Here is an 18,217-nt window from a genome sequence, read left to right as displayed (position 1 = left end):
TCAATAATACGAGTGTTCTGTACTGGTGACCGTTCGAAAGGAACTTCAAAGTTAAACGTGCTTGACTTAGATCACAACTAAGATGGGTGACCGACTGGGAAGTTCGTATAACTTATGCAATACGATATAAATACGGAAATAAATTGTGGGTATAAATAAATAAATTAAACAAAAAAATAAATTTCAAAAAAAATACCGGCGACAAAGAGCCGCAGCTAATCATCGGCGGCAACGGCCGCCGGTAATACTCTTAGACTCCGGCGAAAGACACCGCCATCGTCCGGTGAATATTACCGGCGGCAACGCCGCCGTTGGTAATTTGCGGCGGCCTATTGTCGCCGGTAATCCTCTGTTTGCTCTCCGCCGTTCACTGACGCAGGATAATGGCGCTAGCGCCGCCGGTAGTTATCGGCGGTATGTGTTTGCCGCCGGTAATCGTGTTACCGACGAGGAACCGTCCGGCGGTGTCACGCCGCCGATAATCCCTTTTCCGGCGGCCGCCTCGAAATTACCGACGACAGACGCCGCTGGTAATCAATTATTTTTTTGTAGTGATAAGACTAATTATTAAATCATAACATAATATTAACCAATTTCTAAGCTCATTATTCAAGTTCAATCTCAAATTATTAAAATCTAATTTTTATAGGTTGGGCTTTACTTAAGTAAATAACCTATTATATCTTTGAATATATAAATTAAATCAATATCAAAATTTAATTTGCAGGGAGAAAAAGTGATTTTATTTGAAACATTGTGCGATTAAATATGATGAATGTCAGTGATAATGTCGAATTGATTAAGTGACATAGCCACTATTAGCTACTAGTATTTTGTTGTAGAAGTACGTCCACCCGCACCATATCCCTTGGCGGCAGGCCCGACTCATAAGAGTTGAGTCACAGAGTCACTTCTGCATTACGACCCTGTTTCGTTTATGCTCAAGCCGTTTGTGCCTTTACTAGAGCTAGAGCCATTTGTATCATTGTCGAACCTCTAGTACGGTGTGGTTTAAGGACGAATCAAGCAAAAGTTGGTGGGCATATGACGTCAGGGGCAGAAGTAGTAAAGAGTGATCACCGATGTCCAAGGTAGGAACAAAGAGCGGTTCCTATTAATGCTTCGAAGCAGAGGGGTACATGAACGAACCGAAACACACAAGAAAGAGAGGGATTCCAAGAATATGCAAGTATATATGAAACTATATATTCGAGGAGACTTAAATGATTTAATAGGTGCTTACTCATACTAACAAGATACATTTTTTTTTTGTGACCACATGGAAGAAACTCCAAGGTTAAGCGTGCTTGCTTTGGAGCACTTTCATGATGAGTGACCCCCTGAAAAGTTTTTCAGAGAGTATGCGAATGAGGACAAAACACGTTAGAAAATAGTCGTATTGATCTGTGGGGATAGTCGTCAAATCTGAAGTCGGGTCGTTACAATCATCATGCCTAGCATGACTAGTATGTTTTTATAAATTTTGGCAAAAGACATTTAAAGGTCCATGTGCTTATACATATATTTTGTTTTGTTATGTCCATGTACAAAGTTTTTTTTTTTAATAGGTTTTCATACTTTTGTTTTGATTTTGTTTGGTCCTTATTTAACGTATCTAATAAATTTGGTAGTAGTACTGTACTAATTTATTCTTTTTTTATCTTGTGCTACTTAGTTCATTTTCTTTTTATCTCGATTTTCCCTGAAATTGCAATTTGCATTGCGCCTAAACTTTGATATGATTTTTTCGTTCAGCATAATCCACTTATTCTTCCCTTACTTTGACGTGCTCTTCTGCCCCATATCAATGGCGGCCACACAGCCCTTCATCAATGGAGATAAGATATCCTTTCTCGGTGGCGGCGTACAAGCTTGCAGGTTTGAAATAATTTAAATAACAAACAAATACAAATTAATTAATCGACGCAATGCAGTGATATGACAGAAAATTTAATGGACGTATTCGATCCGTTAAATAAAAATCCAATAAAATCAAAAATATAAGTATATGGATTTATTAAAAAACGCAAATTATTGTGTGCGGTGACCGCATACGGTCACCCACCATCAGTTGCATTTATATATATTCCATTTATATATATTGTTTGAGACAAGATAACAATATTGTATGGTGTAGTGGTAAGGCGCTTATAATGTCTCACTTCCTACAATCCTAAGTTCGACAATTCTAACCCCCATTTTCGCGATTTTTAACTTTTTTTTTTTTTACATTTTTTTTCCTTTTCCTGTTTTCTTTTATATATATATATATATATATATATATATATATATATATTATTTCCTTTTCCTATTTTTTTTATATATATATATTTTATTTCCTTTTCAGTATTTTCTTTTTTTTTATCCTTTCGGTATTTTCTATATTTTTCGTTGGTTTTTTTATTTATTGTTTTTCTTTTTCCCTTTTTTTATATATTTTGTGAAAAAAATACTTTTAAAATATTACACTTCTTCATAAGAATAATTACTTTTTATGCCGACAATAATTACTTGAGGAAAATATCTAAAAGTATAAGTTCTCGTGAGTAAAAATAACAATTATCGTGAACAAATGTTTCAAAATTATTACATTTGTTTATGATAATCGTTACTTTTAATTATTTGGTTAAGTAATTATACTAAAAAAAAAAATAATTATTGATATGAATAAAAGTAGTGCTTATTTTTACTCATTAGAACTTATATGTTTAGTGTTCAGGGTTTTAAGGTTTAGTGCTCATAATTTAGGGTTTAGTGTTTAGAAAATATACTCTATGTTGAATGAAGGTAAATATTATATTAACATAAATATATATTTGTGCTAATAAATGTATATTTTATACTTATTAAAAGTAAATATTTCTATTAGAGTTTCTAATTTAGTGCTTAGGGTTTAGTTTTCAAGGTTTATGGTTTAGAAAATATAATATTTTATATTGAATATAGGTAAATACTTATATTATTATGAAGAATTGTAATGTTTTGAAAACATTACATTTCTTCACAATAATGCTTATTTTTATTTATAGGAACTTTTACTTTTAGTTATTTGCTTAAGTAGTTATTTTTGTAAGTAAAAGTAATTATTGATATGAAGAAAAGTAATGTTATTTTCACTTGCTAGTACTTTTATTCTTAATTATTTGGTTTAGTAATTATTGTCGTAATAAAAGGTAATTATTGTTACAATGAAATGTAATGTTTATAAATTATTACATTTGTTCATGATAATTGTTACTTTTATTCATGACAATTTATACCTTTAGTTATTTGATCAAATAATTATTATTGTAATAAAAAAATTATTAATATGCATAAAAATAACGTTACTTTTACTCGTTAGAACTTGTAATTTTGTATATTTGGTCAAGTAATAATTTTTGTAAGAAAAAGTAACTATTCAAATGTTGAAAAGTAGTGTTTTAAAAACATTACTTTTTTGTAAACAATGATAAAGTTGAATGAATATGGCCTTCTGTTTCAAAAAAAAAAAACATTACTTTTTTTATGTTAATAATTACTATGTAATTTTGTATATTTGGTCAAGTAATAATTTTTGTAAGAAAAAGTAACTATTCAAATGTTGAAAAGTAATGTTTTAAAAATATTACTTTTTTATGTTAATAATTAATATTTGTGATAATAATAATTACTTTGGAATATAATGTAAAAATAAATAAAATACAAACAAAATAAAATTAAAAAAATATTGTAAAAAATCAGAAAAAGAAGAAGAAGAAGAAGAAGAAAAATGTGAAGCATTATATGAAGGAAAAAAAACGCAAGAAAACAAAATAAGGTAAAAACGTAGGCAAGGAGGGGGGGGGGGGGCAAAAAACTCTCAGGAATAGAGGGGGAGAAAAAGCAAATAAGACCCATAATATGGGGGCCAGTGGGTTTCGGTCCTTTCCCGAACCCCTACCCTTTGGATTAAGAAGTATAGCGCGTGAGTCCCCTTGGGATGGCCTAGTGGTTGGGATGGTTGTCTGTTGTCCAAGTGGTCACAGGTTCGAGTACTCTCGGCCACAATAACCACTAAGTGGAGTGTGTGTGTGGTTTATATTATTTATAATGTAATTTCATAAAAAAAAAAAAAAAAAGTATAGCGCGTGTTGCCATGGCACCACTCCACATAATTGTTTATATTTATCAAAATCAAGAATATATTTTGATGCGGGTCGGATCAGGGCTGACCCAACCGCATAGTATGCGGTGACCTCACACAAGACCAGCTCATTAGAAAAATTTGTATAGTCCTAGCGAAATAAAAAATATGAACGTGAAATGTGTTTGGCCTATAAATATTTGATCCCATATGATTGCGCCTAGGATGACTAGTGTATTTAATTACATAAGTTTTTATTTCTTCTATTTATTCTCTGTCGCATCGCATGGCACACGGAGTATCTTTTTTAGCAATATATTAAGCATAAAAGTTAATAGTTTTTAATGTGTTAATTATGTGAGAAATGGCTGGCTTAGAAAAGTTTCGAAGTTCCAACTTGGCGTGCTCTAAGTTTTGTGATTCTATTTTGAAAATAAACATAAAAATACTAGGAATATATTATTTGAATAATTGAATTTTTTAATCTAAAATTGAAAATAAATCGCATATTTTGTTCCTCTTACTTTTTGAAAATTATTTTGTATTTTTTACTGAAATTGAATGCAAGTATGATTTTTCTTTTGAAGTCCTAAATTAATAGTTGAATAAAATCGGATGCTAAACTGAGTTTATCTTTCTTTCCGGCTCAAATACATCACACATATATAAATATCCTGGCTAGTGTATTGATATAAATATAAGATTAATAATATCACTGATGAGGTCTTATCCAAGTGACAAAGTTGAGACACCAAATTAAATATTGTTGAGCTTGAATTACATCCAAATATGGATTATAATTTCATTTTATTTGACTTGATCCAGTTTGTATTAGTTTCGTTACTATGCGAATTAATACTCATTTTCTAAAATTAATATGTTGATTGCAGATCAAAATCATTAAAAAAAATTGATGAAATCTAGCTCGAAGTGATAAATTAAAGTTGAGACATCATAAAACTCTCCGATGAGGTCTTTTTTAGCAATTAATTATCTCATAATTAATTGGAATATATAAGTTTTTTAAGCTTCAACTTTTTGTATAACAAATTACCTAATGTAGGATTCATTATGACGAGCTTGGTAGTAATTGTTCTTTTAATTCTCCTGATCTTATATAGTATATAATATGAAAAGGATTAGGCGAAGGACATAATTTTTACATGAAAACTTAGAGAGACGTCATAAATCCACTAAAATCTTGATGAAGTCAGAGCTCAAGTAATAAAAATTTGAGACATCAAAAGGACTCTTCTCGACGGAGAGATGAGAAAATTCATTTGTTTTTTCGGGGGCTGGTGCCTCCTTGGGAACAGAAAATTCGTTTTTTTCAAAAATAATAAAGTTGAGCCTGCCATATTAGGGTGTGTCGCACCCTTTAATAAGGGTAAATATCATATTAAACCTTGAACTATACCAATTTTATCAAAAATATCCTGAAACTTTCGAAATGCTCTCTAAACTCTCAAAGTATCATAGTTTTATCAAATATATCCTCCATCTCTTTTCCGGCCACCAAAAATGTGACGTGGCTTGCCGGATGCCACAGTGTAATTTATAATCTATTTTTTTTAAATGACATCATTTAATAATCTTTTTTTTTAATCCATGTCTAGATCAAAATCCATCCTGAAAATTAAAACCCAAATGAAAACCCTCCTGCCGATTCGCTCGTCAAATTCGTCGGAAACCATTCGGAATTACTTGCAAATTCGACATGTTCTCGGCGTTTCTGGGATAATTGTGGTCGGTGGCGTCCGAGATAGGAGGTGGAAGAAGAGGAGGCGGATTGTGCAATGAAGGAAAATAGAGATTAAATTTCCAGGAGGATTTTCATTTGGGTAATATTAGAGATCGGAACAAACCTGTGAAGCCCTGTCTCGAACAAGAAGCCCGCGAAGAGAGCTCCAAACCAGAGCATCATACGCGCGCGATTCTCTGCAGTAGCCAGCAGATTGGGGTCTAAACCGTGAGGACCAAACACGGGGTTTTGGGGCTTGGCTTCGCATTTCAATGGCGGAAGCGGTGAAGAAGCATTCTGGGCCATGGGAATATTGCAAGGCTTCGAATTGTGAGCTCGAGAAGCAGATATTTTCCTCCACTCCAAAAACTTGAAACTGCTTTAGCATAATTGAGAAAATGGTTGATGGATTTGACGTCAATTTCTCATTGAGAGGTGATGACTACTGTGGACCAGTGCTGTTTAGTTGGAAGCAAAATTGAGTTCAGGAATCAGGATTCTATCACAGAAAAAAATATTATCCCTCCTTTGTTAAATTTCCAGATGGGTTTTCATTTGAAAAATAGAGATCGGGCAGAAAGGTTTGGGTTTTAATTTCCACGATAAATTTTGATCTATAGAATGACATGAATTTTTAAAAAAAGATTATTAAATGACATCATTTAAAAAAAAGATTTTAAATTACACTGTGGCATCCGACGAGCCACGTCATATTTCCGGTGGCCGAAAAAAAGATGCGGGATATATTTGATAAAATCATAATACTTTGAGAGTTTAAAGGGCATTTTGAAAGTTCCAGGGTATTTTTGATAAAGTGGGTATAGTTCAAGGTTTAATATGATATTTACCCCTTTAATAATTATGTAAGTTATGAATCACAAAAACAACGTGCATATGTACTGTCGCGATGGCTACACTTTCAAACACGGCCTTCTCACCTCTCTTCCTATAAATACCAACTCCCTTACTCACCACACAAACACACACAAACAATGGCTGCCGTAGCACAAAACTCATTCGTGAAAGCCCTAGCAGAGTCTTCCACTCTCAAATCCATTCCATCCCACTTCACTTTCGCCACCGATTCCAAAGGCTCCCATTCCGATTCCCTCCCCATCATCGACTTCTCCCTCCTCAACTCCACCGATCCCCACCAACGCTCCCAAACCCTCCGCCACCTCGACGACGCCTGCCGGGAATGGGGTTTCTTCATCGTAAGCAAATTACTTTTCAAATTCCATGTAACTGGATTGAAACAGATTTTATAACATGTTTCTGCTGCAGTTGGTGAACCACGGGATCCCGGAAACTCTCCTCAAGGCGATAATCGAGGCGAGCGTGGAGTTCTTCGAACTGCCGGAGGAGGAGAAGCGACGCTACGAGGCCAAGAGCGCGTCGGACCCCATCAAGTCCGGCAGCGGCAGCCTCATCAACACCGCCGACCAAAGAGTTCATCTGTGGAGGGATTTCGTAAAGTCGTATGTCCATCCCGACTTCAACTGCCCTCGCCACCCTCACTCTCTCAGGTACCAAACTAACTACCATATTATGAAACTTGCACTTCAGTGGTATATATAAAAATATGGTTGGCTCTTTGTAGGGAACAATTGAGCGAGTACTCCGACCAAACGCGAGTGGTGTTCAGAAAACTAATGCACGCGATCGGGGAAAACCTAGGGCTCGAGGAAGGCTTCGTGGACGAAGCTTTGAAGCTGGACTCGTGTTTTCAGCTGTACGCCGCCAACTACTACCCGCCGTGCCCGGAGCCCGATCAGGCCATCGGCATTCCGGCGCATACGGATCACGGCCTTCTCACTTTTCTCATACACAACGGAGTCGCAGGCCTTCAGATCCAGCACAATGGGGAGTGGTTTGATACCATTTCGCCTCAAAATGCAATCCTCGTTAACAACGCTGACCATCTTGAGGTAAATTAATCTTCGATTCCACTAGGGTACACAAAATAGAATTCAAAATCGCATAGAATTTCATGGAAAAACAATTTCATGTGTTCTAACAGATATTGAGCAATGGGAGATACAAGAGCGTGAGGCACAGAGCGGTGGTGAATACCGAGGCGACGAGGATCTCTGTCGTCATGGCCAACGGCGCAGCGCCAGACGCCGTGGTTGCGCCGGCGCCGCAGCTGGTTGAACAAGACGGCCGCCCATTTTATCGCCCCATGAAATTCATAGACTATGTGGAGACCATGCTGAGCAATCGACTCCTGGGAAAGAGCAACTTAGACTGCATCAAGATTCAAGATGAATAAATTGTTTAATTAATCATATGTAAACTCAAATTTACTAATTACTTTAATTTGTCGAGGTTGTAAGAATAAGTTAATTTGCTACGTAAAGTATTGTACGCCAATTCGTGTACCTTCGTATCAATTTTTAGTATTTATTTGAGAGTGTCACGGATTTTAATAAAGTGATTGATTGGAAGCGTCTCATGTACCTATTTTTATTAAAAATAAAAATAAATATCAAAATATAAAATAAATACTAAAAAGAAAATATAAATACTAAAAGTTGAGAGGGAGAGTATAATTTATTAGAATCATTACCGTGGGGAGACTGACAATTGCAAATTTGTTGTAGTTTCGGAGCGGTCTTTTAATGGTATGGATAATTCGTCTAAAAAGTTTTATGTCTTACTCATATCTTATTATTTGTTTTAATATATATACTCCTTTCATTCATCAAATGAGTATTCATTTGGAGATACAAGTTTTAAAAATTGATTAAGTGTATGAGAGTAAAATTAGAATCTCACTTTCATTGTAAATACATGAATTATGTGCGGTACACTTACAAAAAAAAAAAAAAAAAAAAAAGGAACGAGTATTCATTTAGAATGAACCAAAAAAAAATTGGTGGTACTCATTTGGTGGACGGAGTGAATATAGTACTCCATTAAAATAAAAATTATTATAGTGGACTAAATTATAATTAAAATGTAAATTGAAACTTAAAATATTATCTATATATTATATAAAAGAGCAGTTTAACAGTAACTTTTTCCCGACAATTTTTTTACAGTTTTTTTTTCCAAGATTTTTACAGTTTTTTTTCCAAGATTTTAGGATTGTTCAAATTAACGTGTGTTCATCTAATGCCACGTTCAAATATGTGCTCATTAAATTCTTAAAATGTTTTCTACAATCTAATTTGCAACAACACCAACACGCTCATTCATAAAATCTTGAAAGAAAATACACAGAAGAAACTCCATAAATAGATTAAGAAAAGAATAAGAATTAATTGACAAAAAAAAATGGAAACTTAAAGTACACAAAAGAAATTCAAGTGAAAAATAAATTAATTGATGAAAACTTAAAAGGAACATGCACAAAATTCCGCCGAAAGAAATGGAAAGAAGAATCACCAGGCTTCATCTCCAACATATTATTTTGCAACTTACTGCAAAATTGCATTTTGCATAACATAGCAGCAACTCCATAAGACCAAACGGCGCTACAAAACGCAAAATGCAATGAGAAATTGGCTCCAATGATACTCCAAATCGCATGGCATTTTGCATTTTTTGTCAGGTTTCAACAATAGATTTGCAATTTTACGTTTCTACTGTTCCAAACACACATCTCTTTCAATTTCTAAAATAGTACATTTGAGTCTCAAACCTTTTTGTATTTCAGAGAAATATCGAATAAAAGATAAATTTCGAAGATGAAGAAGAAGCCTTGGGAAAAAAAATCTGTAAAGAGGAGAAGCTTGGTGTGGCGGTTCACAGAAGTGAGCATGGCTATCCACAGTCGTGACATTCATCCAACTCAACCCAACCCAATTTTTTAATAAAATATTCATTTCTCTCTCATCCACCTACACAACCCACAACCTAATATAAAATCTACTCCCAATGGTGACACAATCCAACCTACATATTTTCACTTTTCACTTTATTTTTAATTATTTAATATTTAAAATACAATATAAATTAAAATAAATATTTATTTATTATATTTAACAAAATAAAAAAATATTTTTATTTTTCAAAATTTGTAATCATATTATAACTAAACATTGTCATATATTATACTTGACACTTAACTCAATCACAAATGAAGATTAAAAGAATTAAACACACAACTGAAATTAAATAAATTAAAGTACAATACGTGAAACTTAAAAATACAACTAGAAAATGCAAATTACATATTAAATTGTCAGTGCCAAACTTTTCTTATATGTGCTAAAATAAAAATAAAAAATAAAGTATGATTTGGATTCATAGCTTAAAATAAAAATAAATTTGTAAACAAAAAATTAAAGAGAATGTGAAATTGTGAGGAAGAGAGAAATTTAATTTGTGTGTGAGAATATAGTATAATTAGGCTACATTTATTGAGTTAAAATTAATAAGAATTTTAATATAATTTGATTTGGATTTATAAAAAAATTGTAATTAAATTATATTTATAAAGAAATTAAACACCAATGAAAAGCCCAATCAAAAATTGCCAGGTGGCACAATATAAATGAAAATGTGTATGACCCGGAGGGCGGCTGACACACCAAGTCATGGTTTTATCATGACTTTCCATTTAAATTTTAATTCCACATATTTTGTCTTATTCTCGTGACCTTACCCCAGTGTCACCGTTGAAGAAGAAGAAGAGCGGTCGGCGATTCTGAGAAAGACGTAAAGAAAAAGCAGAGCAACACATTTCACTTTTAGATTAAGGATATTTTCTTTTATTGTTTGCATTTTATGATTTTTGGGCCTAAATTAATTGTTAGATATAATTAATTTGGGCTTCAAATTAATTGTTGTATTTCTTGACTTTGAATATACATTCGGGGGCTATTATAATTTTGTTAAATGTGGGCTTATAAATTTTTTAGCTATTAATTTAATATATTATTGATTTATTCATGCGTTTTATTTCATTTGAATCATATGTTTATTCTATGAATTAATACAAATATTAATAATGATTTCATAACACAACGAATTTTACGTTTGGGGCAGTAGAAGCATTCCACTTAACTATTTTCCTTTTTTATGTTATTTGCATTTATTTTTTATTTTTTAAAAATAATTTTGGACTACTTAGATATAAACTTTAACAATAATATAGTTTACAGTTATTTTTGCTTAATTTAATTATGCATCCAAAATTGTTGATTTTAGTGTGGCTACCGATTAAAATCATAACAATGACATTATTACAATAAGGTTAGTAATAATTTATATTTTATAAAGTTACAGGTTTTATAATAATTGTTGGGAACTTAATGAAATATCATAATCCTAGTTTTAATGATACCAAAATTAATAAGTTTCACTTGTAATAGACTAGAACTATTCGAACTCAAGTGTTAGAGTTCTTTTCTAGTTTTGTTGTTGTTCTGAAGACTGAAGCCGGAGGACTGAAGACTAAAGTTGCCGACTGCTGACGAATTAAGGCAGAGTCAAATACTGATATTTGACTAACCAGTCCAATAATCAGTTACGACTGATTACTTAATGTGAGCCACGTGGATTCAGCGGACTGATATTAAAGTCAAGTATCAGTTAAACATTCTTCCTCGGACTGAAGCTCCAAAGCTTAAAGGAAGCCATGAACTCCAGAAATACAGCTACATTAAATGCAGAGATCTCAGGATCGTCCTTTCTCTGCAGAGGCCCTTCCTTCTTGATGATTATCTTTTCAGATATGACCTATCTCCTGCTCCTTAGTAGCCGTTCTCACCAAACAAAGGAACCTCGAAGATTGAAGCCTCAGCCCAAGTTCAAATTACTCTCTAACGGAAGAATTCTTGAAGACCATTTCAGCCAATGGATCTATTCAAGACGTCTCCTATAAATAGAGCTCGAGGATCACTTCAATCTTCACCGATTCAACTACATAAGCTGAAATGTTGCCGAATTCGTCACTCAGCATTCAAAGCCATTCCAAAGTTTGAATCGAAGAAGAGAATCACAAAGCAAAAAATCAGTCACTGCTGATTACATACATTCTCTTAGAACTTAGGCAAATATTGTATATCCAAAGCCTAGTTGGCAAGTTTTCGAACCTCTTTTCAACCGACCGAATTGAGAGTTTGAGTTGTAAGGAGTTCAGACCAGTGTTCTGACTCCAAGAGATCTCAGTCTTTGCGGAAATGCATAGTTTTGTCTCAGTGAAGCTAAGAGTGAGAAATCCAAGACTAGTTTTGTTGTTGTTCTGAAGATTGAAGACTGAAGTCGGAGGACTGAAGTTGCCGACTGTTGACGAATTAAGGCAAAGTCAAATACTGATATTTGACTAACCAGTCCAAGAATCAGTTACGGCTGATTGCTTAATGCGAGCCACGTGGATTCAGACACTAAATTCAAGTATCAGTTAAACATTCTTCCTCGGACTGAAGCTCCAAAGCTTAAAGGAAGCCACGCACTCCAGAAGTACAGTCGCATTAAATGTAGAGATCTCAGGATCGTCCTTTCTCTGCAGAGGCCCTTCCTTTATTGTGATAACCTTTTCAGATATGTTCTATCTCCTGCTCTTCAAAGTAGTCGTTCTCACCAAACAAAGGAACATCGAAGATTGAAGCCTTAGCCCAAGTTCAAATTACTCTCTAACGGAAGAATTCTTGAAGACCATTTCAGCCAACAGATCTATTCAAGACGTCTCCTATAAATAGAGCTCGATGATCACTTCAATCTTTACCGATTCAACTACATAAGCTAAAACGCTGCCAAATTCGTCACTCAGCATTCAAAGTCATTGCAAAGTTTGAATCGAAGAAGAGAATCACAAAGCCAAAAATCAGTCACTGCTGATTACATACATTCTCTTAGAACTTAGGCAAATATTGTATATCCAAAGCCTAGGTATAACTAATTATAGAGAATTTGTTCTTTGTAATCAAGTTGGCAAGTTTTCGAACCTCTTTTCAACCGACCGAATTGAGAGTTTGAGTTGTAAGGAGTTCAGACCAGTGTTCTGACTCCAAGAGATCTCAGTCTTTGCGGAAATGCATAGTTTTGTCTCAGTGAAGCTAAGAGTGAGACATCCAACCCAGTGTGTTGGTACTGAAGATAGGATCTTCAGTTGTTTAAGTTTGCTGTGCACCCGTAAGCACATGCCCAGTGAAGTTGTCAGTCTGATCAACTGACCGTGGATGTAGGAAGTGTTTTTCAAACCACGTAAAAATCTCTGTATTGTTTACATCTTTCAGTTTTTACCTTCTTACTTGTGTACAAACCTTCTCCAACTGAAAACTGATTAACTGCAAAGAGAAACTTAATTTCTAACATCGTGATTAATCTCACAGGCTATTTCGAAACAAAAGTTTTCCGTTGCGTGTGTTATTAGTCTAACTGATTAATCTTCGGATAGTCAGTAAGATTTATAACATCTCTCTGTTCAACAAACTTGACTGAAGCTTTACGTGTATCAGTTAAAGTCTCAGACTTAACTGATAACTCATTACTGAAGAGTATTCAGTATCAGTTATCAACCTAAACTTTACTAAACTTCTTTCTGTAAAAAGGTTGTGTCAGTTTGTGTTTCAAGTTTCATTTTCAAAAATAGCCTATAGGTGTATTTCTCCCCCCCCCCCCGCCATACACCTATTCGAAACCCTCCGGACCTAACAATAATTAAATTGGTGAACTGTCATTAAGTTGACTTTCATATTGAAATTTGTCTAAAGAATTCAAATCCACAATATTAAAATATTTATTATGTATTTAAAAAATATTTATTAGAAATATTTTAGGATTTTAATTTTATTTTTAGTTGTGAAAAGGTGGGAGGTGAAGATTAAAGCTTTTATTTATAGGTCTCTTCTATATTTAAAAATAACTTTATTTTAAAATTTAGAGTTAAATAAAATGATCGAATAAATATAATTTGAATGCCCATTCAAAAATATGTATAAATTATATGCAAATAGATGATTTTATGTATTTTAGAATATCTTTTATTTTTGATGAATTTATATATTTATAACCATTTATCAATTAAAAACAATTAAAAAAAAATTCAACTATTGAAAATACAAAAGTTGAAATTTTATACTCCTATATTTTTATACTCCATAAGTTTTTTATTGGGTAATCTGTGTGGATTATTTTTTTAAATAATTACATTTATTTATATTTTGATTTTATTTTAATATTTATATTTATTTATTTATTTAAAATATCATTTAATTTCGATATTCACCGTGCATCACACGGGCGTGCGTACTAGTATATCATGATTATAGAATTATTAATCTTAATAATCAACTATTAATTTAAAAACTTAAAATTAAATACTTAAACTAAAATACCAGAAATTAATAATAAATAAAGAAAAATTGAAAATGGAATACACAAAATGGAGAACTTTCTATATTTAGTATAAACAAAAATTCATCTATGCGGAATATTTTCATATCTTAATAAAATACTTATAAAATTTTATTAGAATATCTAATACTCTCTCTGTCCCATCATAAGTGAGGCAATTCTTTTGAGCACGAGATCTAAGAAATTGTTGTTTAGTGTATTAAATGTATTTAATTATGTATATAATTAAAGATTTTAAAAAATCAAAAATAAGAGTTGGGTATTAATTAGGGTGATTAAGCAAAATAAGGGTATAATTAATTTTATTAATAAAATCTTAAATTTTTTAATTTTTATCAAAAAAATGAAATAACTCACTTTCGTTAAAACGATCCAAAAAGAAATACCATTCACTTTCGATGGGACAAAGGAAATAAAATGTATGTGTGATTTGCGGTGTACAACCATCCCCATAAAATCTTCTTCTCGTATGAAAATAAGTGTCGGACTTAGCTACTGTGAGATTCCACAATTAACCTATGTAAAATTACTTTATTTTGCTTCTAGACAAATTCAATGAAGTCATCACTCATTGGTGACTTTGATTTGTTAATATGAGATGTCATGTTTTTTATTTTATATAAAAATTATATAAGTAAAAAAAAATTAAAGATCGCTTCATGATATATAAATTAAAATTCAGAACATTAAGCTGTGAGCGTTAACGACCTACCGTTAAATCAAACACATGCACACAAATTAGAAAATGATGCATTGAATGGGTTTCAAAACTTGGTCGTATATATATATGGTGTACATCAATTAAATGATGGCTGTCAATTCTGTGATGAATTGATTAACATAATTATGAAGTTGTAATGTCAAAATCATTGATTTTTTAGTAATAACATTTCAGCTATTTCTATTTGGAATGCAGAATATAAAATGTGACAAAATAATTTTAGTATAATATTGTGAACAATCAAGTGTATTTTAATTGGCAAGACGTTTCACGTCTAATCATTAGGTCAAATCATTAGGTCAAGAGATCAAAACATCATAGAAGAACATAGGAAAACTTTATTAACCATGTTTAATATAAAAACAAATTATACCTATTATAGTTGATGTGGAACATTTTGTTAATGCATATTTAATAGTCAATGATTGCACTACAAAAAAACAATTGATTACCGGTAACGTCCGCCGTCGGTAATTTCAAGGCGGCCGTCGGAAAATAAACTACTGCCGCGATTTCTCGTCGGTAACACCATTATCGGCGGCAAAACACGCCGCCGGTAATTACCGGCGGCGCCGCCACCATTAGAATTCGTCGGTGAGCGTAGGATGATTATCGGCAAGGTTACAAAATAGGCATTATTTTACCTATTATAATTGATGTGGAACATGTCAAAGGAGTGACCCTAATTTAATGTCATTTCTTTGTCGTGACGCATATGGTCATTGTCACAGGGTCTTCCTTCAACTCTGAATTTTTCGTTCCGTGCAGCGCCAAATTCCCACAATCCGACCAGCTTCTTCCCTCACCAACACTCGTTTGACACTTGGAATGTATGAGGCTCTCGAATGTATGCACGAATCAAAGTTCACACGCAGCGGACATCAACATGAACAACCTTAAGCAACACACAATGATTTACAAGGACACCACGCCCCAACCTTTAATTTTATTTCCACAATAAAATTACAAGGACCTATCTCTATGCTCAAGGCTCGCGCACACACTCTACACTCTGCACGTTCACAGCTAATTACAATATATAAATGTGATAGACAACCCCCATCACTAGGCAAAAACCGTCTACACGGCTGAGACTAACTGCCGGGAAGTTTTTCGTCCCACTAACTCAAAACTGCCCATCGTGGGTCGTGGCAGTTGGCGCCCAGCAACTGCTTCACTCTGCTCCCACTGATCCAGCCATCGACATCTCCAAAGCTCATCTCCAGAGCTGGTCTGCTCTGACCTCCCCGCGCTGGTCTGCTCTGACCTCGCAGAGCTGCTCTACTCTGGCATCCAGAGCTGGTCTGCTCTGACCTCCAGAGCTGGTCTGTTCTGATCTCCAGAGCTGGTCTTCTCTGACCTCCGGAGCTAGTCTGCTCTGACTTCTCGATCTGGTCTGCTCTGACCTCCCGATGCCACTCAACATCGGCCATCCGTGTCTCGCCCGATACTCACCCGCACGATGTGTTGCTTCTCATCAACACTTGGCTCCGTTGCCCCATTTCTTCGACAACTTTGCGGCAATCTACCGAGGCACGTTGCACGGACTCGACATGTTTCAGACCTCGCTTCTCAAGGGTCTAACAAACCACCCCCACCAATACCAGACGACGTCCTCATCGTTGATGGGACTAAACCTCCTGATCTGAGCTCCTCCTCCGAAATACTATTGAACCAAATTACGGCCTCATCCGACATCACCCTGTCACCACCATTTCTTTGATCGGTCTCTCTTTCTTTGGATTCAACTCGAAGTGCAGACACAATCTGCAATGGACTCATCTGAGCCCCGATCTCGCTGTCTTTGGCACTTTCAGCAACAATCGCATTCACCCGCTTCGAACAATCCTTCATTCGATGTCCCATTTCCTCACAAATGAAACATCCCCGATTTTTCTTCAGGACTGTCGTTGCCATTTTCGGCTCCTTGGCCACTTCCTCGCCAGCCTTCTCATTTTTCTTCCCTTTCTTCGAGTCTTTCTTCCTTCTCTCGAACTCGTGGGAATCACCAACCAGCCTGAAATCAACCAATCCCTCAGCAACAGTTATGGCCGACTGCACATCCTTAACTCCCTGCCGTCTCACCTCAGCCTGAGCCCACGGCTGCAATCCTGCCATAAAGTTGAACAACTTGCCCGCCTCTGACATGTCATTCACGTCCAACATCAACGAACTGAACTTCTTCACATAGTCACGGACAGATTCAGTGTGTTTCAACTTTCTCAATGCATCCCTCGCCACCCACGAGGAATTTCCCGGAAGGAACTGCTCCTTCAACTCACGCTTCAACGTCTCCCACGTCAAAGTCTCCATTTGGTCTCCACCAGCACCGACACTTGGCCTCGAACGCCACCATAGCTTCGCATCGCCTATCAAGTACACGCTAGTGATCGACACCTTCTCATCATCGGGCACATGAGATACCTTGAAATACATCTCCATGTCCCACAGAAAATTCTCCAACTCATTCGAACTCCTGGCGCCCTCAAAAGGTTTGGGCTTCGGGACACGGACCTTCGGAACCGGCCTGCCTTGCTCCACCGTTCTGAGCACTCACTTCACGAGCCGTAACTCATCCAACAGCTCCTCGATCTTGATGTCAACCGCCTGCGTCAAGGTAGACACCTCTTCCTCGCACGACACGATCCGACCTTCAACAAATCTAGGAGTGTCTTCCACTAATTTGCGCATCGCTTCAACCAACTCTTTGATCGCAACAATCTGATCAAAGACGGTCTCAAGTCTAGCCGACGTTGAGACCTCCGGAGTCCTCCCAAGCACCGTCTCTAACCTCAGCACCCTCTCTTCGAGAGCAGAAAATTCTCTCGCTTGCACCATCTCCACGACAGCTGCAACACGCACCAGAGCCAACCTAACCTGGCTCTGATACCAAATGTCACAGGGTCTTCCTTCAACTCTGAATTTTTCGCCTCGTGCAGCGCCGAATTCCCATAATCCGACCAGCTTCTTCCCTCACCAACACTCGTTTGACACTTAGAATGTATGACGCTCTCGAATGTATGCACGAATCAAAGTTCACACGCAGCAGACATCAACATGAACAATCTTAAGCAACACACAATGATTTACGGGGACACCACGCCCCAACCTTTAATTTTATTTCCACAATAAAATTATAATGACCTATCTCTATGCTCAAGGCTCGCGCACACACTCTACACTCTGCACGTTCACAGCCAATTACAATATATAAATGTGATAGACAACCCCCATCACTAGGTAAAAACCGTCTACACAGCTGAGACTAACTGCCGGGCAGTTTTTCCCACTAACTCAAAACTGCCCATCGTGGGTCGTGGCAGTTGGCGCCCAGCAACTGCTT

At 35.3% G+C, this 18,217-nt stretch overlaps 1 protein-coding gene across 1 annotated transcript; it reads left to right on the top strand.

Annotated features, from left to right (window-relative positions):
- Positions 1–6,768: 6,768 nt before the first annotated feature.
- LOC131014829 (2-oxoglutarate-dependent dioxygenase 19-like) lies at positions 6,769–8,293 on the top strand. The gene is made up of 4 exons (XM_057942938.1): positions 6,769–7,060; positions 7,131–7,372; positions 7,447–7,774; positions 7,867–8,293. Exons 1-4 carry the CDS (start codon positions 6,839–6,841, stop codon positions 8,116–8,118), a joined length of 1,044 nt encoding a protein of 347 aa, XP_057798921.1. The 5' UTR covers positions 6,769–6,838; the 3' UTR covers positions 8,119–8,293.
- Positions 8,294–18,217: the final 9,924 nt, after the last annotated feature.

The sequence above is a fragment of the Salvia miltiorrhiza genome, chromosome 1 (assembly GCF_028751815.1).
Source record: "Salvia miltiorrhiza cultivar Shanhuang (shh) chromosome 1, IMPLAD_Smil_shh, whole genome shotgun sequence".
NCBI lineage: Eukaryota > Viridiplantae > Streptophyta > Magnoliopsida > Lamiales > Lamiaceae > Salvia > Salvia miltiorrhiza.
This window is presented reverse-complemented; position numbering and strand designations above follow the sequence as displayed.

Coding starts and splice junctions, on each gene's coding strand:
- LOC131014829 (XM_057942938.1), top strand. CDS start 6,839: ATGGCTGCCGTAGCACAAAACTCATTCGTGAAAGCCCTAGCAGAGTCT. Junction 7,061..7,130: donor GGGAATGGGGTTTCTTCATC/GTAAGCAAATTA, acceptor TTTCTGCTGCAG/TTGGTGAACCACGGGATCCC. Junction 7,373..7,446: donor CGCCACCCTCACTCTCTCAG/GTACCAAACTAA, acceptor GGCTCTTTGTAG/GGAACAATTGAGCGAGTACT.